This window comes from Parasteatoda tepidariorum, chromosome 1 (assembly GCF_982258835.1).
Source record: "Parasteatoda tepidariorum strain Cologne lab strain chromosome 1, Ptep-v5.0, whole genome shotgun sequence".
Taxonomy (NCBI): Eukaryota; Metazoa; Arthropoda; class Arachnida; order Araneae; family Theridiidae; genus Parasteatoda; species Parasteatoda tepidariorum.
In genome coordinates, this window is record NC_141755.1 from 118,774,361 (window position 1) to 118,795,428 (window position 21,068).

Sequence of the window (21,068 nt, forward strand, 5' to 3'; positions counted from 1 at the left end):
GATATTAATTTTTTGAAATGCGTCATTAATGATTTTCTCAGGAAATTTTCAGGACTTTTTAATTGGGCTCACAATCACCCCTGATAATAAGAATAGGGGTGGAAAATAAGACACTACTCGTAAGTGGAATAAAACAAAATTTTTTATTTGTCATGCTGCTCGAGAATATTTCAATTAAGAAGTTAAAAAATTCTGTAGAAAATTAGCAATTAGTTGTGGTGCAGCTACATTTTCTTACAACTCTTAAATAAAGAAATTGATCCTCTTTTGTATTCTTAGCAATTGCAATCGAAAATCTTCTGTTATAAATAATGTTGCTTGCTAGTTGAAGGCATCACATATGATTGTGATTTTTGGAACTTACAATAACACTGTATGGCTAGATTAAAACAAGAGAAAAACAAGCTTAATTTCCTGATACACAATTAATTAAATAATTTTTTTATACATATTAAATTGGATTTTTACTTACTATATTGTATATTTAATAAGATAGCTTATCCATACATTTTTAATGTTTATTAACACATCATTGTTCATTTTAATTAAAAGTTTATAACAGCAAAGATATATTTCATTAATAAAAACTAGTAGGACAAAATATTACTCGTACTAAGATGCAGTTTCCGTGTTTTGAGAGGCACATGTAAGATATGCAATTTAATCACTGCAGGTGCAAATAATTTAATACACGATTTAAAACGCAAAATCATACTCTTTTTTCTTACTAAACATTCCCTCAGATTTTTGACTTTATAGCTTGAGACGAATAACAAAACATTTCTAACAGTGTTATTGATAAAGATGTTGAGCCATAAATACTAAATAAAAAGACTCATTCTTGTATTGATATCTTTGTTAATGAATATATTCGGACTTCTCTTTTTGAATTAAAATTTGCCTGGTTTTTGGGAAAGTACTGCACAATTTTCTCAGATTTTTTTGTCCACTCTTTTTGGAAAGCTTATTACGTGTAAAATAATAAATTATATTGATTTTTGAAAAGGGCTGTTTTAAAAATACAAGCTACAGTGGATACGCAATGCATGCGAATCTTCTTCTTCAGGAGCGCAACAGCCCTTCATGCATGCGAATCGTCAGACATAATTTCCATCCTAAAGCCTTTGATACATCAGATACTGTTCAAGCAATTTTCAGTTTGCTTCTATGTAATAAAATAATGATAAATTCGAACTCATTGAACTTCATAGCTTCGAATATGGAAAAATCATTTTAACACATTATTTTACCCAATATAAGATTTCTAAAAATGCAGAAAAGGAAAAGTTACGTTAAAAATACATCAGGGAATAGAAATCTTAAATACATATTTAATATCATAATAAACAAATATCTGTAAATAAAAAATGCTTTATAAAAATAAATAAACTTACCTTCCTCTCTCCTTTGTCATTGTCTAAAAATGGGAAAAAAAAACTGCTTCTCCCCCCTCTCTATTATAAAATAGCGGCTGACTATGAAGATTTTATTTATTTATTTATTTTAACGAAAAAAAAACATCTTAAAATTTCCTTTAAAGAAATGTAAGGTCAAGAGGAATTTAAAAGAAGTTACACAAGTGAATGAAATGTTTCTTATGAAACTCGTCTCTTAAAGAAAAGATTAATATGTCATTAAATATTATTGTTTGAAGTTTTTGATTATTGGAATATGTCTCACAAAAGTGGGATACTAATTCATTTTATTTTGTTAAAAAATCTTTAATGTTACGAGATGTTTAAAATATGATTTTTAACATTATTGGAAAGAAAGCTCATTCGTTTTTACGGGACGTGGTGTAACGCATGATACTCGTCGCCTCTAACACATGATCTTATGAAAATGAAAAAAAAAATTTGAGATAGTAATAATTTCTGTTATATATGTCAGGAACAATGATAATTACCATATTAGCGACTTGGTTACATTTAAAACGAAACATAGAACTCAATGCGTTTTTTTATTTTTATTTATTTATTTATTTTAAATATTGCGACAGTTTCAGAATTGAAAATATTCATTAAAAGATTCGGGGAATTTTTTGCAAATTTTCATAAGATCATGTGTTAGAATTTTCATAAGATCATGTGTTTTGTGCTTTTATAAGATTATGTAACACAAATATAAAAACACAAAATTCTCTTTGCAATATTTAGTAATAATTTTAATTAAATCTTTCAATTTTAGTTCTAATCTTAAACTCTAAGCTGGAATTTAATTTTAAAATTTTAAGACTGTGAAGAGCATTGACCTGATGTCATATTCTGATGCATTGATTGCACTGACTTGTTTGGAGTTCTCTCAGAAATGTTTTTTATTTTCAATTTCTCAGTAAAAAAAAAATAATAATTAAATAGATAAATGAAATATTTTTTTTACTGATTTGATTTAAATTTTAACAAAATCTTCTAATCGCGTTTAAAGTTATAGTTTTTTTTTTAATTAAACTCCAAATTTATAATTGAAATACGTGCAATGGAAACTAGTATTATACTTGCGAACAACTTTCTTTCAAGTTTAAGTGTTGTTTATTATGATGAAAGTTGACATTGTACTTTTCTCTATAAATCAACTACAGATATTTTTTAAGATGCAAGCAATCATGATGGATAAAACAAATCAATTAGGTTAAAAATAGCATAAATGCTAAAGAACAAATAAAAGCAGCAAAAGTTCTCTTAGAGCCCTAAAATGTAAATTATATTTTACTTTTATATATATATATACTAAAGTGCAGGTTGGTATAATCAAACTGAAGAAACAAAGAAACACTGTATTGACTTAAGTAAAGACACTGTAACTAATTTTATAATACATATTTATTTAAGTTTTTAAAACTATATACAAAAATATCTGAAATATATTTCTTATTAACAAAATAGTTCACTGTTGCCTTCTAAGGATAAATTATTTTAAATGTATAATTTGCTTTTGTGGATCCATTTATTAGGATATTCCCCAATTAATTATTTTTTATGTAAAAATATTGATTTTTCTGTGAAGATTTTCTTATTATTTATTTTGAATCTACCATTCCTTTTTTTCTTATACTATTATATAATATCTTATTTAGTAATGTTATAAGAAATTGCTCTCTTTTTTAGTCGTATAATTATGAAATAAGACTTGGTTCTTGTCTTTATCACTTTTGAAATTGCATTTGAATAAGACAATGTTAAAGTAAAGTTACTGCGTATGATAATGAAATATATATAAATATTTTCTAAAAACTTTTATAACTTTTGAAACGGCAAACAAATGAATAAAATAATAAGGTTAAAGTAAAGCACTTTAAATGTATTAATTGCTTTCTCAGGTCTATTCCTTGAGATCTATTGTAATTTATTATTTGCGTAAAAGTATCGATTCCTTTGTGAATAATTTGTTATATATATTTCCAATTGAAAATTATCACCTTTTTCTGATTAAATGTTTAATTTGACGAAAAACGATTTAATAAAATATCATATATCTGAAAAAGCAAACAAGCGAGGCAAATTTTTTTTTGAATGTATAAAGTGCTTCCCTAACTCATTTCTCAAATCTATCATAGTTCATTATTAGCGTAATATTCATTGAATTTAGCGTATTCATTGAATCATAGCGTATTTCATTGTGAAGAATTCTTAGTATGCATTTGGAATAAGAAAATTTAATCTATTCTTTTCGTCCTAATTACGCATCTGAAATGGTGAATTTAGCGATAAAAGCAATAAGTAATGTATTGCAATAAAAATACCTTATAAAATTTCGTTACATTTGAAATTGCAAACTTTTAAGGTAATTGCCATAAGATCTTCATCCTAATTAAAAAATAATAAAAATAAGGTTAAAGTAAAACATTTAAATGTCTAAGCTTTCTTAGAAACGTTTTCCTCAGATCCATCTTAAATGCATTTTGTATTGAAAAATGCATAGTTCATTTAAATCTTCATCCTATTGAAAAATGAATAAAATGTTTAAATCAAATATGAATTATATTTCAGAAACAAAGAAAAGAAACTGTGGTGCATTATAAGACTTTTTAAAATTATTATTCAAATGTAATCTCATTAATTTTGAGTCAAACAGATTTTTTTTAAAAAAAGAATAAAAGGATTAATAACTTTAGATTAGACGTTTGCAAAACGTGTGTTTTATTTTCAGGAACTGACACCGTGAGTACGTTATTCAAGAACTAATATTTTGTACACGTTATTTAAGAACAAGAAATCGGAACCGGTTACTTAATAACTGATATATCTTAACTGATAAGTTCTAAGGAGTAGTCAGGGAATTTGAGCCAATGAGAAGGAAGAGGCGTAAACGTCATGATCCGAGGAAAACTGGTTCCCTCCGCCAGAAACGTTATCTTCCTTCCTCGGCGACTCTTCGCCAACTTGCCGTAGTTATGATAATATCCCCTAGCTAATAAATTTACTATTTTAAAAATCATAGTCATTAGCCGACAATTTGTACTTAATATGAAGCGTTCCTACTCTTCCTCGTTCTTATATTCCTACTTTTTAGAATTGCATTTTATTGTTGTTCTATTATTATATCTTTTCTTATTCGCATCTTAAATATTTGATGCCGCATTTAAACTAAACTAGTCATGTATAAATTGTAAATAAATGTAAATTATAATTATTTAATGTTTCTGTTCTTCAAACCATTCATTACGCTTCACTGGTGACCCGGACGGATCTTTTCTGCTGTAAAGCATTTCAAGTATTTCTTAGAAGGACATAATTTTACCATTTACACTGACCACCGTCCTCTAATTTACGCATTTCTGCAGAAAGGTGATAAAGCATCACCGTGACAAATGAGGCATCTAGATTTTATCAGCCAATTTACAACTGATATACAGCACATTTCTGGTGTAGATAATGAAATAGCTGACGTACTATCAAGAGCTGAAGAAGTTGTCCTTCCGGAAAAGATTGATTTTAGTGCACTAGCCAAGGAGCAAGAAACTGATGAAGAGCTCAAAAATCTCATAAAATCAAATACTAATCTAAAGTTTGAAAAATTACCTGTTTTTGGAACCGATAAAGAAATATATTGTGACATTTCCACAGGAAAACCACGACCTTATGTGACAAAGGCATTTCGAAAAGTAATATTTTCGTCAATCCATAATCTATGTCATCCAGGGGCTCGAGCTACAGCACATCTAGTGACAAAAAAGTTTGTATGGCCTTCAGTGAACAAAGATGTCAAAGAATTCACTAAAAACTGTCTATCTTGTCAAAGATCCAAGATACAGAGACATGTGCATAAACCAGTTGGGGAGTATGTATCAACCTCAAAAAGATTTGACGAAATTCATCTGGACATAATTGGACCTTTGATAACTTCCGAAGGACAAAGATATTGTGTAACCCTAATAGACTGGTTTACTCGCTGGCCAGAAGCCATACCGGTGCCTGATATTAAAGCTAACACCGTTGCAGAAGCAATTTATAGTGGTTGGATTTCTCGCTTTGGAACACCGTCAATAATAATTACAGATCAAGGAAGTCAGTTCGAGTCATCTCTTTTCACCAAACTTGGGAATCAAGCGAAGGCGAACCACATCTTACAATCCTGCTTGCAATGGGTTTATAGAGCGATGGCATCGAACTCTGAAAAATAGCATCATGTGCCATAATAATCCTCAGTGGACGAAAGTTCTACCTACTGTACTATTGGGGCTACGCTCCACTTTCGGAGAAGAATTCCAAACAACTCCATCGGAATTGGTTTATGGCTCAAATATAAGATTACCTAGTGATTTTCTTCATGAGACACAAGCATCTACTGACATTTCTACTTTCGCTGGTCAACTAAGGAAATATTTCTCTCAAGTTAGGCCTGCTCCACCTTCACGACATGGAAAATCTCCCATTTTTGTGACGAAAGATCTTAACACTACTTCTCATGTATTCATACGAACTGACGCCGTTCGTCCACCACTTCAACCCCCATATGAAGGACCTTTTAAAGTACTTTCCAGAAACAAAGATTACTACACACTATCAATAAAGGAAAAATCTCGAAATATCTCTATTAATCGTTTAAAACCATGCTTCATAGAACAGTCTGCAGACTTGAAGAACAACGCCTCTTCCTTCAGTTCAATGCCTACAGTCGGCACACCTTCAGTCCTTCCAAAAATTGCTGCTTCAAATATCAAGAAGAAAAGAGTGAGATTTTCTGACGAACCGCCTAAGAAGTCTTTTTTTAACAAGACATCACGTGTTGGGAGACCTATTAAAGTTCCATCTAAATTTCTCGATTCGTTCGAATGAGGTTCTCACTGGAAGGGGAGTAATGAAGCGACGTGACATCACACATCATATTCTGCATTAATTGTTTTTATAATTATTTAATAACTTTAAGTTTGTTTTAACTACAACTTTAATTCCTACTTTTTAGAATTGCTTTTGATTGTTGTTCTATTATTATATCTTTTCTTATTCGCATCTTAAATATTTGATGCCGCATGTAAACTAAACTAGTCATGTATAAATTGTAAATAAATGTAAATTATAATTATTTAATGTTTCTGTTCTTCAAACCATTCATTACGCTTCAAATACACCCTTTCATAATTTACATATGTTTACAAAATTTATTATAATAGAGAAAGTGTAGCCATCTTTGATAAGTTTTTATTCTAATTTTTTATGGTACATGTTTTTTTTTATATATATAATTTAGTTTTAGAATCGATTTTTTAAAAAATCACAATCGTTCAGTGACATTTTTCATTTTATCTTTTGCATATCTTTTCTAAATTTTATTTACGTTTTACGTGCATTTAAAAAAAATAACTACTATAATGATAGTGGAATTGTGTATCACATCTTCCATCTTAATATTTATTTTTAAATGAGTATTTTTTGAATAATGTCTCTTCAAAACTTTGTTTCTGTTTTACTGTTGTTTACAAAAATAACATGATGAGAGTCAAATTATAGTCTCTCTTTATAAGTTCTAATTTTTTTTAGGTTACGTGTTATTTTATTATTTAAATTTATGTTGTGTCTTAGAAACAAACCATGAATGTGGTTGTATAATTTTTGTTCATAGATTATTAGAAGCTTATGTCAATTATCTGCACCTGTAAAAAGCTGCTTCTGGCATGAAAACCCTCGATTTTTTGCACAATTTGTTTTCAAGTAATGCATTTTTAAAAATTTCTTTAATGTTTATATTTTTTAAGAAGCTGTATCTTAAAATCTATTACACCTTCAAAGCTATATTTTCTGTCCTCTAGTTCACTCTTATAGCTTCAGAAGTTCCTAACATTTTAATTTTTTTTTTAATAATTAAGCTATTATATATTTTGTCAAATTATATTAAAAATTTACCTCTCTATGGTAAATAGTTTTCAAGTTTTAATTATTTAAAAATTATAATGCTGGCTGTGAAAATTTCCAGAAATACTTAACTTGGAAAGAAATGGTGTGAAGAGTGAATCTTGGTAATTTTCTTCCATTCTCCTCTACCTATGAGCCAAAACTAAGCAACACAAATACCTAACATTTTATCCAATGGTTGATTTAATGTGATGTAAAGACTAATAAGAAATGAATGTACTAAATATCTTTATTAAATAATAAATTGTTATCAAAAATTTTATTTTTCATTATAGGTTGAAATCTTCATATGGATGAAAATACAAAAATGATCAGAATACCTTCTATGAAGTTCATTTAAGAAAAACTGTTGAAGAAAGAACAATTACAGAATTTCCTAGAGTAAACAAAATTGTGGGCATATTTAATAGAAATTTATGCTGCATGAAACAATGATTAAAAAAATTTCAATATTCTTGAAGAGAGATGGTTGAAATTTTCGAATGAGTATGGATGAATGAATTTCCTAAAGAATTCTTGAATGAGGACTCATTCCTGAATCCTTCATTTCATAATTTAGGAGAACACCTATAACAGTATTACTTTTTGATGTAGCTTACCATTGAAATCTATGAACATAATTGTAACTGCTGTTATTTAAAAAATGCATAGTTGGAGTCTCATATTAAGAGGCCATCACTAGAAATCTTTGGAGATCATTTATTTATATATCTTTAGAAGTGAGAACTTTTTAACTTAAATAAGCATATAAAAGTATTTTGATCTATCTTATATTGCAATTTTTATGAATCTAGGGTAGAGACCACTGCTTTCAGCAGTTAGGCTTAGATTATTAGATCTATCCCTTTAATTGAAATAGAAAACAAATATTTCAAATTTTCATTCACAAAAATAAATTAAAAATCCAAATTTTATTATTATTAAAAAAGAATTATTTTATAGATGTCACTAGCTGAGAACTGTGTAGAGTTCTATAAAAGCAGAGGCTTGACAAAAATGTCATGTTTGCTTCCTCTCTTATAATAAGTCAAGAGACCACTGTATTATATGTAGTAAAAAATTAATAATAAAATAATTTTCAGCAACTTTTCATATTAGTTGTCAATTGTGACTTGATTCACAAAAACATGTCATTGTTATTTATTGATTGTTTTAAAATTTTACTTGTTGCTTTTTAGCCATACAATTATGATTGTTCACCACATGGAGAAATGAACTTTTCCAACCGGATTCACAGTGCTTGCCATAAAATAAATGTTTCAAAATGTGAAATGTAAGTTTATTTCTCTCTCTCTCGTTTTTATGGTATATTTCTTATTAAAGTAATTTTAAGTGAATAATTGTAAGAGAGTTGCCTATGGCTTTTCTATGAAGATTTGATTCATGTTTTGTTTTTTAAGTTCTACTCTAAAATATATATTACTTTATACTGAACTAATCATTTTTTGCTTACTATGAATTAATTCAAATAAAGTAAGACCTCTAATGTCTGAAGTAAGTTTGTTACATCAGACAGAGGGATACCTGCAAATGGCGTAGTGTGGGTATCTCAATCTTGATTGGTTGTTGATTCTTTCACCATATATTTACTCAGAGACTTAACAGCAGAGACAGGTCCGAAGCCATGTGGAACATAAACTAATTATTGATAGAAGTTGCCAGGTACAAAAAAACAAAAAATATATCACGGTTACAATAAAACACGTAACCATATTATAAATCTAAGTTAAGTAAAAGAAGTGGACGAAAAATAATTTTATATTTCAGCTGATTCGATGTACGCTCTGTATTTAATTAACTTATTGTTAATTAACATTCTAACTTATGTAGAGAAACTTGGCTCAACTTTAATACGCCATTTTGCTGATAAAGATTAGTTGACATCATGGTTACATGTGTGGGTATGAAAGATCTTCTTGCAGTGCAAGTACCCAATTGAAATAATCATATTATCGAGGGAGCATTCTTTAACTGATTTAACATTGTCCCAGGGTGCATTAAATTCTCAGAGCCCTATTTTTCACCAGAACTCAGTATTTCAGGTTTGGAATTTCCCTCAAGATCTTTTTTTTAAGTTACAATACCTTTTTCAAAATATTTTAGAAAGTAAAGTTTGTATATTTATTGTAGCAATATCTAAATTTGAATTCTTAGCTGATGTCATTGATTCAAAGTTCATTTCATTTATTTATAATGTTCATACAACTTCTTAATTATAATGAAATACAATTTATTAAATATATCTTTTTTGAGTATTTAACAATTCTTATTTTTAATATCACCGAATAATAAAACATTTATTTTTAATTCCATAAAAGGGCATTGAAATTTAAATAGGAAAAGAAATAAATATGCATGAAAAAAAAACACTTCAAAATCAATTTTGATTAACAGAAGTATTCAAATCGAAGACTTTTTAGTGATAATCAAGGCTCTACTGTAATTGAAATAATTATAGTCAGGGAAAATGTGACTTTTTTCCAGTTTGCATATTAAATGTAACTTCAATTATAAATATTTATGTCTTCAAAAAACATTAACTATATTTGCATTTTTATAGGCTCAGGCTGACAAAAGTCATTGTTGTTGGAGATGTTGCTGTTGGGAAAACTTGTCTTGTCCGGCGGTAATTAAAGTCATGCTTTCTTTTAATATATGTTTTTCTTTTTTTATGTTGCTGTTATAAATGCAGAGTATCAGAAAATGATCTTATTAATGATCCTTTTTAGAGTAATGCATTGAAAGCAGAAAAAAAATTCTTTTTAATGTACCTATTGCTTATTAGTTTTAATATATCCCTGTATTTTTTTTTCCTTTCTTTTTTTGTCAAAACTTTTACTTTTATATATCTGTTTTTCTTTTTTTTTTATGTTTCTGTTATTAATGTGAAGTGTCCAAAGTATTTAACCTATCGATGTTCCTGTTTAGAGACAATTCTAAAAATACTTCTATAGCACAAAATAATTTTTTTAGATTGTTCAATTGCTTATTAGTGTGTTCACTATTACTCATGATTTATTCATATTTTTTTTATTCATTTTAAGGTTTTGTCTACAAGCGTTCGATACAAACTACAAGGCAACTATTAGGGTAGATTTTGAAGCAGAAAAATTTTATATATTATGAGTTCCTTACATATTGCAACTGTGAGTTTATTATCTTAAATAATTTTTAATCTTTTTATTGTTTAACCTTTAATTATTCAGTTGTTTATCTTTTAGATAATAATTATTAGTAGTAAGTGTTTGCACTAAGCTCACTATATTGTATAATCTGGAGTGATCAATTTTGTTTAATTCATATCTAAATTTAAAATAGACATAGAACTAATGCTCAGAAATAATGGTGATAATTGAGTGATTTTAATGAAACAGCTTAACCCATTTGTTCTCTCTTCCTCAGTTTGAAATCAAGCTGAAAGTGTCATCTTTACAAAGATGATGCTTTTTTTTAGCAGCTGTGATTTTCCTTTCCAAACTATAAAGGAGCAGTCCCTGTAGTTACTTTCGGTTTCAGAATGCAAATCGCTAATGCTAGAGGTTTAAAATAGGCAGTGGGTCCACATTTGTTCATCACACTTTCAGTTGCTAGTTTATGAGTTAGGATGTTTACCTTTGTTAATGTTTTTCATCTTTTGTATTTAATTTTTAAGGACTTGAAGAAAAATTAAATTAATTTAAAAACCTTATACTTCTTAGTAAAATTTATTATTAAAAAAATTATGCCAAAAAAACAGTCTTTTATATATATTAATTGTTTTGAATTATTGCTAATGCTAGAGATTTAAAATAGGCAATGGGACCACATTTGTTCCTTGCACTTTCAGTTACTAGTTTATGAGTTAGAAGGTTTATGTGCTTTGGTACTCGTTTAGATAACAGAACAAAGATAGTAATGTTATTTTGGTTTAGGATTAAACTAAAGATTCATCATTTAGTTGTTTTTTTTTTGAGTTACTTATTATTATATACATAAATTTTTACCATTATTTCTTTATTTTATACTTTTAAATATTTTTATTTCTAAATTACAAAAATAATGAGTTTTTTTCTCTTAGATAATTGGAAAGTTTTGTTTATTTGTAACATCATAAAAGTATAAGTTAAAACTAATATAAATAAGAAACACACATTATTTTTTACATTATTGAGTGTGTATGAATAAAAATGGTTTGGAAACTTTAAATAGCAATATCTCAAAACATTTTCATCCAAGAGTAAAACTTTTCTAAAATACTTTCAAACACAGTTGAATAACTTTTGATCTATTCTTTTTTCCGAAGAACTCAAATAGGTAAACCCTATGAATGCAAGCTAGTGCAGACCATGTTTTTTGTTATAAAATCATATCATGCTTTCTTTTATTATATATTCCTTTTTTTTTAAATTACTGATTAGGAAAATCTGGAAAATAATATTTCGATAGTTCAGTCTGGAATGCTATTGAAAATTTGAGTTTCTTGGTGCATTACCTGTATTTTTCACCCAATTTATCATATCTCTCAAGTAACATTTTTTTAAAAAACAATTGTAAAATTTGTTTACTCGAAAATAATTCTATGTAAAAAATATTTATAGTTATTTATAATCATTTATAATAATCATCAACCTTTTTAATTGTAAGGTGTACAAAATTTTATGTAATTATATTAGTATTAACCCGTTTTCAAACATCGCTGTGCTTACCCTGGTCTCCAAAATGAGTCTAATAGAAAAATCCATTACATTCAAGTCTAGTGAATAAGGTGAGCTTTCATCGATGCCTTTAGCACTGTGTACTGAGCAGATTCCTGTTGGAAGACCGATTTTTAGATTCCAAAGAACTTGTGTAACCGAGCAAAATATTTATGGGTCATTCTCACTGAAAAGGTATAAATAGACTAAAAAAATTTCTTAAATTAAAGTAATTAAAAAAGTGATAAAAATTACATAAATGCCTTTATTTATTTTTGTTATATATCCTTATAATAATGGTCAAGTTTTCTATTTTATTTTTTACAAGATTTAAAATATTTTAAATTCTGCCTTGTCCATGGAGGAGATGTAATAGTCAACGGAGGAGACATTTTATGTTATAAAATATAAAATGTCAATGAAGACTAATTCATTAATTATTGGGCACAACTGATATGAGTTTAACAGTAATAAGTAAATAATAAAATATTTCATTATTAGAGATAGAGCTACTTCCGATTAATCATGCTGCTATGAAAGGAAACATCCATTTTTAACCTAGGTGTACAATTTCTTAAGTAACTCTTACTGAATATTAATAAATTAAAATGTAAAGACTATTGAAATAAAAATTCAGACTCCACATGAAAGTTGAGTGTTGAGGGTACTCTTTTGTGACCATTTTATGCAAGTTAAACATACTGTCATCCAAATAACGTTTTTGTTTTTTCTCTTTTCTTCTTGTTATTGTTTCTTTTTTCCCTGGGCACAAACGGCTTGCTCTATCAATTTCTAGAAATTTAAGTACATTTAATCACGATTTTTCTGTTAAATCTTTTTCTGATGCAAATTTTAAAGTTTCTTGCTCTTTTTTTTTTTTTTTTTTTTTACTTTCTTCAAACAATATAGGGTTTTCTTTTAATTTCTGTCTATCTTGTCTCATACTAAGTTTTTTCTGTTCCCTTCTCTTTTGCATTTGAGCATTTGATTGCTTTCTTTTCTTAAATTTTGGTTTTGCAATTTTTTTCCTAAAATTTGAAAAGAAAAAAAATTTTGAACATCACAGAAATTGCCTATATTTACTTCTCCCATAAGAAAAAGTTAAACTTAATTGATTTTCTTTAAAAATAGAAACAAATTAACACATTTGTTCCATTTTAAAAAATATCTATTAAAAGAAAATAGTTTTTTAATTATTAAAATTGTATTATGGTTATCTAACACATTGTCTCTTACATTGACTGTGTCTTCTCCTCCGTGGACTTGTTATGACCACGGAGGGGACTTCCACGGAGGAGACAAAAACTAGTTCCTGAATTTTTCTGATTTTTAATTTTGAAGTTGCAAAAATGGGGCAGTTCTTTTTGTTAAATATACTATTTTTGCAATTTAAAATTCATCTATCAAAAATAAAATAATTTTCTCTTACCTTCTTTATGATGTCCACGGAGTATACGGTGAGAACTTTGCCAAACCCCAGTTGAACACAACAATCCAAAACTGACACCAAAGAGAACAAAAACAACTGATATTTAACATTAGAAAATGGAATGGTTACCCCTCCCAGCAGCTCTCTTATAGGGATTTCGCATATGCTGCCCTTTATTGCATATTTACAGAACTATATTAATTGTCCACGGAGGGAGACATCATTTTTGATGGACAAAGTTTACTAGTCATTTATTTTATAAAAATAATTTTTTTTTAAAAAAATATTAAATAAAAAGTTACTGTAAACATTTAACTAGGTAAAACTACAAAAAAGATTTAAATAACATTTAAATTGTTTAACAGGCATTAAAAATTATTTTGTGCCACAGACGTAGGGACGTCCACGGAGGAGATTTTGAAGTCATGTTTATTAAAAAAATAAGAATGAAATATTAAATACATTTAGCAGAAATGCATATGATTTGTTAGTTAAGAACTTCACGAAAAATGATAAAGAAAAATATTAAGAAATCTGCTGTATTTCCTAATATTTATTACTCAGGGACTTAAAAAATCACCTTTTTGTGAGAATGACCCTTATAAACATATAGATATATTTGGTTTTAAACTTTGTTTGAGATATTTCTTCTTGTTCCTCTGTAAATGAATGAAAAATATAGGTGAATGAAATATAGAAAAATGTGTTTTATTTTAGCTTTGCTAACTTTTTTTACCTCTTTGCTATTTAATTTTCAAGGATTAGCTGTGGAGGAAAGCAATTAATTTAAAAATCTTATACTACTTCTTAGTAAGATTTATTATTAAAAAAATTAGGCAAAAAACAATCTTATATATATATATATATATATATATATATATATATATATATATATATATATATATATATAATAACAAGGCTACATCCTTGTTATTGTTGTATTCAGCTTGAATGATTCAGTTGTAAGCCATAATGCGTTCTAAGAAGGTTTATTTAAAGGTAGGTTGGTGGTTATAACAGTTCGTATCCACAATCCACAAGGGAGGGGGTGTGGACAAAACTCCGAATGGTTCCGGCAGATCTTTTATGGAACACGTTAATCAGCAAGAGACATGCGAAAACCATTGCTCTCTCATTAAATACCGTATTTTTCGGCGGAAGAGCCGCGGCGCTATCGAAAAAAAAGTTGTTTTTTTCCTACATGCGGTGCTTTCGACGAAATATTTTTTTGTAGCAAAAAAATTTGTCCAGCAAAGTTATTTAAGATTAAATAATTTTCAGAGAGAAAGACTATTAAAAAAAATGAATAACGAAGTCGACGAAATATTCGTCCGTATCGCGATCTGCTGCAGAACATCGCCAATTCTTAGCAAACTTTTGACAGCAGCCTATAAGAAAATAAAATAATAATTATTTTAAATAATAATTTAATAATTATAACGAAATAATAATTTTAAAAAAACATCGCATAAGGAGAAAATTTAAGAGGCATCTTGTATCCACCCTCAGCTTAAGGAAAAATCGCAAGCTAAAAATCAATTTAGCGCCTTGGCAATTGTAATTTAAGCGAACAGAAGAGGAAGAATAGGACCCTAAATCCGACACTCACGGGACTGACGAAATGCCGAACTTTGGATCTCTTTTGGAAATTTCAATATGGCCCCCAAATATTACTATAATTCAATTCCACTGTTAATTTCAGAAAAACCAATAAATTTAGTCAAGTTTCGATCGTAGATTATGATGGGGTGAATTTAAAACTGGCCCATCTTAAGAGAAATTTTACTAATCAAAATAATAATATATATAATATAATCAAGAAGAAATAATCAGAATCCTATGAAGAAGAAATAATCGTTTCTTCTTTGGAGCGAGATCATAGTTCTCGTTTTTTCTTTTAGATAACATTTTGTTTTAACAAAAGACGCTTGCCTCGCAAGAAAAAAAAAAAAAGCTAACAGGGAACTACAAAAAAAAATTTTTTAAAGTTAATGCTAAGAAACTAACAATGAATAACAACAAAAAACAAGCTAAAAACTAATAACGATAAAAAAAAAACAAGCAAGCAACAATTAACAAGAAAAAATAAAAATAATTAATGAATCGAATAAAAAACCGCAAAAGGGATAAATTCATTTTATTGTCCACGTGGTAGTTTCAATGTCAACTGGGTGTGGCCAATTTATGGTCAAACAAAGGAGGGAAATTTGGGGGCAAATCAGTAAAGCAGAAGCACAGCTGTCAAGATTGATTGATCAGTTTTTTCCAACTTCCATTTCTTTATTTTGTTCATTGGAAATGCAGGTGTTTTTACTTGTCACTTTATTTTAAACTGCTTTAGAAACAGATGTTTCCTTTGATACAGATTTATAAATTTTTTTTTCAAGCTTCTTTTTTATTTTTAAAAGATAAAATAAAGTAAGTTACTTCAGAATAAAATTCCAAATAAAATGAATATAGCAGATTTTTTTTCTCATCAATATAAATTTCTTAAAAAAAAAACGAAAAAGATTAGATCAGATTTAGTGCCGAATTTTGGAATGCTGGATTAGGGGTCCCATACCCTTTTCTTTTCCCCAACCCCTTTAAACTATAACTGATTGATTCCTCCTAAACAGCTCCTATAGAAATGACACGTGGAGGAGGTGGGGTGCACCTCTCTTTTAAACATTTTCTTCTCTCTTTCTAAGTTGAGTCACATTGGGTTATTTCCATTGAAGGAGAGGGCATTCTACCCACTAAAATTCCACCCTCAAAGATTGTGAAAGTGAAACTTATTTCCCCTTCGCTCATTCCTTCAGAATTTTTTTAGGGCCTGCTTAGTTATTTCTTATTCTTGTTATTATTAGTTATTTCGTTATTATTAGCTGTTTCGTTATTATGTATTAGTTTTTCCTCAAATTCTTAACGGTAATAAATTTTAAAATCTTTCTTTCAATAAATTTTTATTTTATTTTTCTTATTACATTGTTTTACGGATTTTCGTAATCAGTTCAGCCTTAATTCAGCTACTGAACATATAAATATTTTTTTGCTGTTCTTCCGTTTTTTGGCGCGGTGCCAACTGGTAAGAACAACTTTATTTTATATAGTTTTGTTGTTTTCTTTTTCTTCTTTTTTTTGCTGAAAGAGAAAACTTTTTTTGTTGCTTTTTTTTTTTTGCTGAAAAAGAAATTTTTTATTATAATTTAGAAATTAAAACTTTACTTTATGAAATGCATAAAAAAATTTAATTTTTTATTATACAGATATTCTAAATGGTAATATAAAGGTCTCTTCTAAAAGGATGCTGATATGCGCGGCTTTGCGCCGGAGCAGCGATTACTATAATTTTTTTTTTAAAAATTTTAATTTTTATCGAGGTGCGGCGCTTTTGCCGGAAAAAAAACGGTACTTACAGATTTGGAGGTGAAAAGGCTCAGTCAGTGCATAGTTTGTAACTCTACGCATTATCGACAATCATTTAATGCTTCCTAATATGGAAGTGAATGAGGGACAAGATTCTAAAAATAACTACTCCTTTGCAATATAAATCTAATTATAATTCAATGTTTTCATCCTTGAAGTCCCATAATAGAATTTCTACACCTATTCTTTACCAAAGACATTTTATGAAAACGAAGGAGTTTTAATGGTTTTATTAATAAAAAAGTATTTATAATTTTTGTATTACATATATATATACACACACACATATACAGTATACTCTCTATATCGCAAACTTTGTTATCTCTAAAACCCTTTTATGTCAAAAAAATACTTTTTCCCTTAGCATTGCATATCCACCTAGTATTAATATGAATTCCTATGTCGAATACTTTTCGAAGTAAAAGACTTTTTTTCTTGGAAAAATCATCACATACCACCACTCAACATTACTGTGTCTCAAGAGAAAATGCTGCCCACATATTAAAACGTTTTATGAAATGCTCCGAGAACAATGAGCAATTTCAAAAACAATGTTGACAGGCCACGATGGTAGAGTTTTTTTTTTAATGAACTCTATCAATGTAAGTTTATCGTAATTTAATTATTTTATATTTAATAAAAAGTTATTTTTGTGTTGCTTTTTAATAAAAAGAAATTTTAAGTTGTTTTTTTCATCATTACTGCATTTAGTCTTATAGTCAACTATTATACAAATATGTTTATTAGTACTTATATTCTGATGTTCCACAACTCTAAGTTTTAGAATTACTTTTTTACTTTTTAGAACATATTTGGTTCAGAACTTGTTCTTGAAAACTCATTTTCTTGACTTTATTTTAGCGTCCCAACTTTGAGATATCGAGAGTATACTATATATATATATATTGTTGTTTTCTGTCTGTAGATTTATTTTTGATGTTATGATTTGTTGAGATTTCTTGTTTATTTTTAGGTGGGATACAGCTAGACAAGAAAAGTTAAAATGCATTGCATCTTCATATTACAGAGGAGCAAGAGGTCCTCATTACATAAATTTTTACTAACCCATTTTTTAAAACAAAGTATTATTTATATAAATTACTAGTTTTTATGTCTTTTTTTTTTCTTTGAACATTTTCATATAATGTATATTTTCCATAAAGCTCTAACATTCGCAGTAAGCACTACAGAATTAATGTTAAAAATGAAATTATAAAAACTTACACATTAGGATTGATGTTTAAGCATGAACTATATCTATAACTGATATCCAATTGATGAGCATTACCAATTTAGAGAATAATTCCAACAAAAGTTTGATTAAAGTAATTAAAACCAAAATGTTTGTATCTAACAAATTGGTTTTTAATTTCATCTACCGTGATTTCTCTCCATACTGATTCTACAAAATTTGATGTTTTGTTTGGAGTTTTTTTTTCAAACTCTAATAATTTTTGGCTTTGATTGTGTTCTTTTTTATCATTCATTACTTGATCAAATTTCTAAATACATATGGGTGATTCTCACGAAACATGACAATTCGGACCAAAAAATTTCTTCAAATTTGAAGTCTTCAAAATAATCTAAAAAATTTTTTGTATACTTCTTTAGCTACACTTATTAATATCTTATAGACAGCAGTGCAGTTTATTGATATTTGCTCGAGAAAAAAAATAAAATAGAAATTCACCAAATCTTGAATGCCAGGAAAATGACATATTACCTTAGAAGTTTAAAAAACAGTAATTTTAAGTTAATAGTAAGTAACTCAACTTAAGCCTTTATGTTAGATGGACCATAAATTGCTAAAATTAATTCTTTTTATCCACTGTAGAAAGAAACAAAAAAAATTTTTGGTTTCTGATATATGCAGAATAAAATTGTGTATAATAATCAATCATTAAATAAATAAATAACTTTGATTACATCCATTATATTATTTGATTATATCCATCCATTTGATCCATCCCCTTTGATTATAGCATATAACTTTACTTAAATTTAATATTTTGACCAAAGACCTTTATATTCTGCAGAAAACAACAGTATTTCTTAAAATAACTCAGATAAATCTATGTAGTTTTTGTTATTAATGATTTCAAGAAGCCAGGAAAATGACAGCATAAAAACCTACTCTCCTTGAAAAATTTTTTGAAATAGATTTTGAGTCAGAAAATTGGTTCTTTATTCATGCAACAAGACATGTTCAGATAGGAGGGTATCTAATCAATCTATTAACATAAGATATTGATTCCTGGCGCTATCTATTTTGGTTAGAAGTCACTAAATAAAAGTAGCTAGGAAAATGGCAGATTTTCATGGGACAAACAAATTATTGACAGAAAAAATTATTTTAAACGAAGTTTTAGTAAACAATACTCTCTGTGTATATTCCAGAAATGCTTATATAGGATAAGATAAGAAAAATTAGATTTTGAAAAATGTATGGGAAGTTTTGAAGCTAGTTATTATTGGAAATATTGTTTGGGACATGCCAGGAAAATGACATTTTGATATTCAATTAAATTTTTTAAGTATACAAAACATTCAATGCTAATGCAAAGTCATTTTAAAATGCTAACAGAAATGCTATTTATTGATTTTTTTTTTTTTAAAAAAAAGTTCTTTTAGTATTAGATTTTGGAGCAAGGGACAGTAAATTTCATGTTTCCTGAGAATCACCCTTATATTAAAGATTGTGATAACAAAAGTAAATCAGACTTCATTGTAGAAATATATTGCATATCGTATTTGATTAATGTTACTTCAACTCTAACAGGGATCTATACAGGCCAAATTTACTACCGTTTAGCGCTAGTTTCACAAAATATTTTTTCTTAAAATTTTACTTTTTTTATCGCGTAAGAAACGATAAATCCATATTTTTGTGTTGATTTTTTATTATAATTTTTAATTTTCACGAATTATGTCTAAATTTTCACATAATAAGTACCTTTCAGAAAAACCTAGACAGACCTCTGTCTAAGATATTATGACATATGGTGTGATGTAATTAATACCAAGATTATTAAACCTTGATTCACTAGTATGTAAGACATGCTAACTCCATTCTATCTTGGGGTACCTTTTGATAGCTGACATAGTGGATATTTATATCCCACGCTTGGTATGTAAGATTTGATGTCACTTTTTTATGCAAATAAACATCTCAGCACACTTTGACCAGTCAAGAGACCAGTTAACTTATGTTTAGTCACTCAAATGATTCCCATCAAGACTTTCCCGTGATAAAAATTGCTTTTGCTGGTTAGTGTTTATCAGAATGCCAAGTCTACTGGTTTACCCTCGCATTATTTGAAGGCCATGAAGAAGTCAGTAATGAAGCCATTAATTTTACATAACCTGAATTTTTAATATTAACTATTATGAGATCATAGGAAAGAGTAATATATGCTAATTCTAAATCATGACCAAAAAGACGTGTTGTGATGCAGTAACCGATAATTCTACCCCTGCTGACAGACTATGGGTTCACCCAAATGGGAGCACAAAAAAAATAGGAATGTAAACAAAATTTAGGAATTTGTCTGATAACATTCTTGATTGGTGTTGTTGGTCGATGGAACATTACAAAGTCTTTCGCCAAGGTTCTAAAGAACATTCCAGAAAATGTCTACTGTGACGACTTTAGTGTCTTGAAATCTTACTTCAAGCCATGTATTTATCCAGGAGAAACATATTTTAGGTCCATTACTTGTTTTTATTTTAAATTTTTATTTTTCTGTTTGCCTAAAGCCATTTACATTTATTCACCCAAATTCATTTACATCATATACTTTTGTCGATTCAGTAAAATAAGAATATTCTGCGTATTTAACCTTTCCACGTGGGCGCAAAAGTAAGAAATCGAGATCCTCTGGTGGGCTCTTTCTGAGACTGGGGGATGAATTCAAGAAAGGGCACCGCTAATCCCTAGAACAGGACAAGTGATGAGTGTTAAACATCCCCGAGAGTTTTATTCTCCCTCTGTTATTCTAAACGCCATTTGCTATCTTTTACACCACCGCAGTTCGGGATAATAGAAATACCACTGGGGGTGGATTCCAGTTTTTTATTGACAACTGAGAAAGTGCGGGAAAACTTCTTTGGTGGTTTTATAGGATTCAGGGTAAAAAACTACATTCCGAATGTCACATGTCGACTATTTATAGTGTTTTACAAACATTCTGAGTTAATGCGGTGTGTCAC

The 21,068-nt window shown here is 28.3% G+C and overlaps 2 protein-coding genes across 4 annotated transcripts in view; both read left to right on the forward strand.

Annotated features, from left to right (window-relative positions):
• LOC147816793 (ras-related protein Rab-34-like) overlaps positions 1-21,068 on the forward strand; it is a 62,836-nt gene that overhangs the window by 8,013 nt on the left and 33,755 nt on the right. The window contains exons 2-5 of one of the 3 annotated variants that reach the window (XM_087151344.1): positions 7,625-7,730; positions 8,528-8,622; positions 9,910-9,975; positions 17,833-17,897. In XM_087151344.1, the coding sequence (XP_087007470.1) occupies positions 8,561-8,622; positions 9,910-9,975; positions 17,833-17,897 (193 nt within the window). In that variant the 5' untranslated portion in view covers positions 7,625-7,730; positions 8,528-8,560. Of the gene's footprint in view, positions 1-7,624; positions 7,731-7,772; positions 8,069-8,527; positions 8,623-9,909; positions 9,976-12,049; positions 12,218-17,832; positions 17,898-21,068 lie in introns of those variants that run through there. The other 2 variants (XM_087151341.1, XM_087151346.1) reach the window with 2 other exon arrangements.
• LOC147816794 (uncharacterized) lies at positions 5,625-6,275 on the forward strand. The gene has a single exon (XM_087157380.1). The coding sequence runs from the start codon at positions 5,625-5,627 to the stop codon at positions 6,273-6,275; it is 651 nt and encodes a 216-aa protein (XP_087013506.1).